The following is a 6655-nucleotide window of genomic DNA, read 5'->3' on the forward strand; positions in this document are numbered from 1 at the left end:
GGTGTTTTTGTGAGGAGGTGGACGCCAGCTCACCTGCATGCTGGCCCCTGCTGAGTGCAGGGGGACACAGGTGCACCTGGGATGTCTCTGTGCTGGGTGCAGGACACAAGTACACCTGGGATGTCTCTGTGCTGGGTGCAGGGGGACACAGGTGCACCAGGGGTGTCTCTGTGCAGGGTGCAGGACTCAGGTGCACCTGGGGTGTCTCTGTGCAGGGTGCAGGGGGACACAGGTGCACCAGGGGTGTCTCTGTGCAGGGTGTAGGGGGACACAAGTACACCTGGGGTGTCTCTGTGCTGGGTGCAGGGGGACTCAGGTGAACCTGGGGTGTCTCTGTGCAGGGTAGTGGACACAGGTGCACCTGGGGTGTCTCTGTGCAGGGTGCAGGGGACACAGGTGCACCTGGGGTGTCTCTGTGCTGGGTGCTGGACACAGGTGCACTTGGGGTGTCTCTGTGCTGGGTGCAGGACACAGGTGCACCTGGGGTGTCTCTGTGCTGGGTGCAGGGGACACAGGTGCACCTGGGGTGTCTCTGTGCAGGGTGCAGGACTCAGGTGCACCTGGGGTGTCTCTGTGCTGGGTTCAGGGGGACTCAGGTGCACCTGGGGTGTCTCTGTGCTGGGTTCAGGGGGACTCAGGTGTACCTGGGGTGTCTCTGTGCTGGGTGCAGGGGGACTCAGGTGCACCTGGGGTGTCTCTGTGCAAGGTGCAGGACACAGGTGCACCTGCGGTGTCTCTGTGTTGGGTGCAGGACTCAGGTGCACCTGGGGTGTCTCTGTGCTGGGTGCAGGGGACACAGGTGCACCTGGGGTGTCTCTGTGCAGGGTGCAGGACACAGGTGCACCTGCGGTGTCTCTGTGTTGGGTGCAGGACACAGGTGCACTTGGGGTGTCTCTGTGCAGGGTGCAGGACTCAGGTGCACCTGGGGTGTCTCTGTGCTGGGTGCAGGGGACACAGGTGCATCTGGGGTGTCTCTGTGCAGGGTGTAGGACACAGGTGCACCTGGGGTGTCTCTGTGCAGGGTGTAGGACTCGGGTGCACCTGGGGTGTCACCATGTTTGGTGCAGCGGACACACATTTGCACCCGTGCAGTCAGTGCCTTCTAAAGCTAACGCTGCTCTCATGCCCTCTGCTCCTGCCTGGGGCCCGGTTTCCTTCCCGTCTCTCACACCACAGGTGCTTTCCCTGTTCCTTGGACGTCTCCCAGTCCCACTGCACGGGTGCCCCGTTCTCGACTCAGGCGCCACGCGTCCAAGTGTGTAGACACCCAGCCTTTGGTGCAGACTGGACGACGGCTCTCACGGGGTGAACCCTCCTGCCAGCCGGGCGAGGGCTGTGACAGACAATGTGGCTGCGGGTGAAGCCCCGAGACAGGGACTGCTTTCCTCCCTGAAGATTTGTGCATCTGAACGGCAGAGAGATGAGAGAGAGAGTGAGAGAGAGCGAGAGCGAGAGAGAGAGCGACAGAGCAAGAGAGAGAGAGAGCAAGAGAGAGTGAGAGAGAGAGAGAGCAAGAGAGAGAGAGAGATCTTCCATTCACTGGTCCGCTCTCCAAATGCCTGCGACACTCAGGGCTTGGCCAGGTGGAAGCCAGGAGCCAGGAGCTGCATCCAAGCCTCCCGCGTGGGTGGCAGGGCCCGGGGGCTTCGGCCACTATCGGCTGTCTCCCAGGTGCATCCGCAGAGCCAGGGTGTGACGTCCTAGCAGTGGCTTATCCCGCCACCCCACAGCGCCCGCCCCCGGGGAAAGCCGAGCCTGCAGCCGCAGGGAAAGACAGGCCGCGGGGTGAGATGGGGTGGGGGTGGGGGCGCTTCCTAAGTGGCCACATCCAGCAGACCCGGGATTCCAAACCGCGGTGAGAGCGAGGCCTCCCCGGTGAGGTCCCAAGCCGGGAGCACACGTGGGAGGCCGGCTCCCGGCACCAGCAGCCAGCGGGGACAGCAGGCCAGCCTGAGGACATCCACGAAGGAGCTGTCGGAAAAGCTGTCAACAGCCCGCTGACCCAGTGACACGCTGACCACGTGCGCAGGCGCGAGACCCGGTGACGCGCTGACCACGCGCGCAGGCGCGAGACCCGGTGACGCGCTGACCACGCGCGCAGGCGCGAGACCCGGGCACACAGGAGGAAAAGCTCCCAGCTGGGCCCTGTGGTCTGAGGGGCACAGGGGTCAGCTCACACCCGGGAGCCACCACGGACACGGAGGGCGTAGACGTGGCAGCGAAGGGCCACGCAGGAGTGACACGGATGTCCTGTGGCCCCTGGGCCGTGTGCTGTGACATCCCACGCGTGTCAGCAGAACTCCGAGCGCACGCTGTGTGAAAGGCGGGGTCCACAGATTGCTGTTTTCCAGGAAGGCCCCTGCAGGGGGAAACCAGGAGGGAGCTTGGAGGACAATCGGGCAGCGCGCGGTGACCTTTGGCACGCTCCATGGCCAGGTCCGTTCCCCGTGTGCACCGCAGCCTGCAGCCCGGGCCCCTCCCCCTCCCCCCTCCCCCTCCCCCCTCCTCCCCCTCCCGCAGGGACCCCACCTGCCTGTGGCATCAGCGCGTGTCGGGCCGAGAGGCGGTGCTGAGCACCCGGAAGCCTGCAGGGGGCGCTGCTGTGCAATCCTCCTCCTCTGGACCGGGCCGTGGCGGGAGGTGTACAGGTGTCGGGGAGACATCGCCCAGCTGGGGCTCCCTCGCTGAACCAAATGAGGGTGAGAAATACAGGTGCATGTGCACACGCATCGCACACGTGTGTGCATTGTGAGCATCACACACATGGGTGCATTGCGAGTGTGTGCACATACATGAGTGTTCATGCGTGTGCACACATGCATTGTGTGACTGTGTGACCATATGTGTGTGTGTGCATTGTGAGCATCCCACACGTGGGTGCATGTGCGAGTGTGTGCATGCGTGTATATGCACATGTGTGTGAGCATGTGTGCGCGTGTGTGGGTTGTGGGCACTGCTTGTGTGTGTGCATGCGTGAGCGTGTGTGTGTGTGTGCACGGAGCAGCAGAGGCCACGGGCTCTGGGCTCAGTCTGCCCGTGCGTGGGTCTCCTGCACAGCCACCTCCCGCTCTCAGGGCGCGGCAATGCCGGCCCGTGACGTCAGGCCGCGTGTGCCTGTCTCCTTGTGTGTGTTCTGAGACCCCAGGCGCGCAGGACTCATCGGCCTCCTCTCCCCCAGCCGTGAGGCCGGCGCGCAGCAGGAAGCCTCGCCCCTGCCTCTTAGAGCCCTGAGGGTGACGGGGACAGCGCGGGGACGGTCTGCACCAGGGTGGCCGCAGGGGAGGCGCCAGTCCCAGGACTCCAGTTTTCCAGCTCCTGGTTGGCTCCGTGAGTTGGTCACTCATTCACTACGTCAAAGACCTCAGCCCGGGGTGGGCGCTGTGACACAGCAGGTAAAGCTGCCCCCTGCCGCGCCGGCATCCCGTATGGGCACAGGTTCAAGTCCCGGCTGCTCCACTTCCCATCCTGCTCTCTACTGTGGCCTGGGAGAGCAGTAGAAGACGCCCCAAGTGCTTGGGCCCCTGCACCCACGTGGGAGACCCGGATGGAGCTCCTGGCTCCTGGATTTGGATCAGCCCAGCTCCGGCCATTGCAGCCATTTGCGGAGTGAACCAACAGATACAAGACCTCTCTCTCTCTCTGTGCCTCTCTCTCTCTGTAACTCTGACTTTCAAATAAATAAATAAATCTTAAAAAAAAAAATAAAGACCTCCACCCTGCCAGGAGGCTCCCCAGGGGAGCGGGGGTCTCCTGACGGCTGTGCTCGCGGAGCAGGGGCCGTGGCCCGGGAGCCAGAGTGACTCCTGAATGCCCTGTGCTTGTTGATTTATTTGACAGAGAGAGAGAGACAGAGACAGAGAGAGAGAGAGAGAGGGAGAGACAGAGACCGAGACACAGAGAGAGAGAGGGACAGAGAGAGGGAGAGAGAAACAGAGAGAGAGAGAGAGAGAGGGACAGAGAGAGAGAGACAGAGAGAGGGAGACAGAGAGAGGGACAGAGAGACAGAGACAGAGAGAGAGAGGGAGAGGGACAGAGACAGAGAGAGACAGAGAGAAGGAGAGAGAGGGACAGAGAGACAGAGACAGAGAGGGAGAGAGAGAGAAAGGGAGAGAGAGACAGAGAGAGGGAGAGGGACAGAGAGAGAGAGACAGGGAGAGGGAGAGAGACAGAGAGAGGGAGAGAGGGAGAAAGAGAGGGAGAGGGCGGTCTTCCAGCCCCTGGGTCACTCCCCGGATGGCCGTCACGGCCAGGGCTGAGCCAGGCAGGGCCCTGAGCATCCCCCGCTGCTTTCCCGGGCGCCTGGCAGGGAGCCGGCGGGAAGCGGAGCGCCGGGGGCTCGTGCGCGCCGCCGGCTGAGCCCCGGCACGGCCACACGGAGCCCTCGCCGCCGGGTGCTGCTCCGCTTCTGCGATCCCGGTGACTCGGGGCGTTGTCTTGCTGCTTGCAAAGATGGATGCGCGCGTCCTCTGCTGGGTTGTCGGGGTGGCAGCTCGCGGAGTCCAGGCTCTGGCTTCTTGGTGCTGGTGCCCCAGATGCGACTCAGTCTCCACCATGTGTGCCCCGCTGTGACGGCTGGGGACCCCGACCCGCCCAGGGCACCGGGCAGGACACGGGGGGCCTCCAGCCACTGGCCCCAAGGCCTCCTGGCCCCCACGAGCAGAGGGCCCGTTCTGCACCCCCAGAGCCTGCTGCCCCCAGCCAGGCTCGCCCGTGCGGGCCTGGCACGTCCACGGCTCCTGAGCTGTTTCGGGAGAGCCCTGCCCCTCCCCCACTCCCTCCTCCTCCCTGTCCCTCCCTCCCCTCCCCCTCCCTCTCCTCCCTCCCTTTCTCCCTCCCTCTTTCCCCCCCCACCCCATCTCTGCATCGCCCACCGGGGCCTGGCACTGCGGCGTCCGCCTGGGCCCCGGCTCCCGAGCCCCCCGCTGCCCTCAGGTTTTCCAGCGCAGGGTGGACGGCTCCGTGGACTTCTACCGGGACTGGGCCACCTACAAGCAGGGCTTTGGCAGTCAGCTGGGGGAGTTCTGGCTGGGGAATGACCACATCCACGCCCTGACCGCCCAGGGTAGGGCCTGGCCGGACCTGGTGGGGTGGGAACCCAGGGGCCATGCCCTCCCCTGGATCAGGCGACCCCTGCTGCCCACCCCCAAGGCTCAGACCCTGGCGCTGGGGCCTCCCTGTGCCATCCCAGGCCGTGTGCTCCCTGCCAGGGCTCCCGGGATGCTAGGACGTCCTGGCTGCGACTCCTTCTGGTGTTGGGGCCATTGGTTCTCACACCCAACAGACGAGGCCGTGGGAGGCCGTTGGGGTTGGGGCTGGGGTCCCGCTCCAGCCCTGAGCCACCTGCCGCCTCAGGGGACAGCGCGTCCATCCTCCGCCCCCCTGCTCTTCCAGGTGCCCCAGGCTGGGCCCGGCGGGGCCGGGCTGAGGGAGGCTCCGAGCTTCCCAGGGGGCTGCCGGGGGCTTCTCCGTCCATCCCAGGACTGTGCCCGTTGTGGGAGCCGCGTTTTGTCCCCGTTGCACAAGGAGAGGGCGGGGTCTCGGGGCAGGAGACAGACCTGGGGTGCAGGCTTTCCCGTCCCTCACCCACCAAGGGACTTCCTGCGGGGACAGCAGGCCCAGGGCCCCTCCCGCTGACCTCTGCCCCCCGCCCCTCCCCGGCAGGGACCAGCGATCTGAGCGTGGACCTGGTGGACTTCGAGGGCAACCACCACACTGCCAGGTACGGCTCATTAAAGACAGCGAGCGAGGCCGAGACGTGTGCGCTGGTCCTGGGGCCTTTGTCGGGGGCAGCGCCGGTGAGTGGGGGGGCGGGGCCTCCCGCAGTGCCTCCTGGCTCCGCCCCCTCTGTGTGGGTAGGGTGGTGACCTAACCTGGGTCTCTCCACCCACAACCAGAGGTCATGCTGAGGCTCAGCTCGTGGACTGGTCACGGCCCCTACTGATGCCGATGGCCCCGAGTGACCGTCCACGTCCACGCTGTCAGAGCCTCTGTTCCCACCCTGTGCAGCAGGAGCCCCTCCCTGTGCTGTGGCCCGGCCCCTCTGGGGCTGAGGCTTCTGTGGTCTGAGCAGTGCCCCTGGGAGTTGTGCAGTGCACGGCGTGTGCACCTGTGCGTGGCGGCTGCGCACCAGACCCAATGAGTGTGAAATACCACACGTGTCCCCTGAGCAGACGGCTTGCTGACACCCCACAGCGACCGGCCCTCCTCCGCCACAGTCCAGGACTCCCACCGGAGCTCTGCCAGCTGTGCCCAGCGGTACCGGGGGGCCTGGGGGAACGGGGCGTGCCACGTGTCCAACCTGGACGGCTGCTCCCTCGGCGGCTCCCACGGCAGCTTTGCCAACAACGTAGCTGGCGCTCGGGAGAGGCTACAGCCACAGCTGTGGGGGTCGGAGATGAAGGTGCAGCCCGCCTAGCCCGGGGGCCCACGCGGGATCCTGTTGCTGCCCCCACGGCCGGGACTCCCAGACCCTCCCCATCACCTGCCGGGCTGCACAGCACCCCAGGCCCCCAGCTGCAGCGCCTGCTGCCAGTGAAGACCCCCACTCAGCTCCCAGGCCGACGGGCCCAGCTCCCACCCCCTGCTCGGCCCCAGGCCTGCCCCTTGCTGCCCTGAGACCTGGCCCTGCGGCTGGATTAGGGCCCTCAGGCTGGCC

General features: G+C 65.7%; 1 protein-coding gene across 1 annotated transcript; it reads left to right on the plus strand.

The window, feature by feature from the left end:
- Window positions 1-2428: 2428 nt before the first annotated feature.
- Window positions 2429-6415, plus strand: LOC138846226 (ficolin-2-like). Its single transcript, XM_070061469.2, has 6 exons — window positions 2429-2436; window positions 2521-2602; window positions 4933-5062; window positions 5662-5779; window positions 6071-6084; window positions 6168-6415. The coding sequence occupies exons 1-6, from the start codon at window positions 2429-2431 to the stop codon at window positions 6413-6415; spliced, it is 600 nt and encodes a 199-aa protein (XP_069917570.2).
- Window positions 6416-6655: the final 240 nt, after the last annotated feature.

This window comes from Oryctolagus cuniculus, chromosome 1 (assembly GCF_051225735.1).
Source record: "Oryctolagus cuniculus isolate XC-2025 breed Fujian yellow rabbit chromosome 1, ASM5122573v1, whole genome shotgun sequence".
NCBI lineage: Eukaryota > Metazoa > Chordata > Mammalia > Lagomorpha > Leporidae > Oryctolagus > Oryctolagus cuniculus.

Bases quoted from the DNA above. Each gene is read 5' to 3' on its own strand.
- LOC138846226 (XM_070061469.2), top strand. The intron at 2,603-4,932 runs GTGCAATCCTCC...CGCTGCCCTCAG, and splicing joins AGCCTGCAGGGGGCGCTGCT to GTTTTCCAGCGCAGGGTGGA. The intron at 5,063-5,661 runs GTAGGGCCTGGC...CCTCCCCGGCAG, and splicing joins CCACGCCCTGACCGCCCAGG to GGACCAGCGATCTGAGCGTG.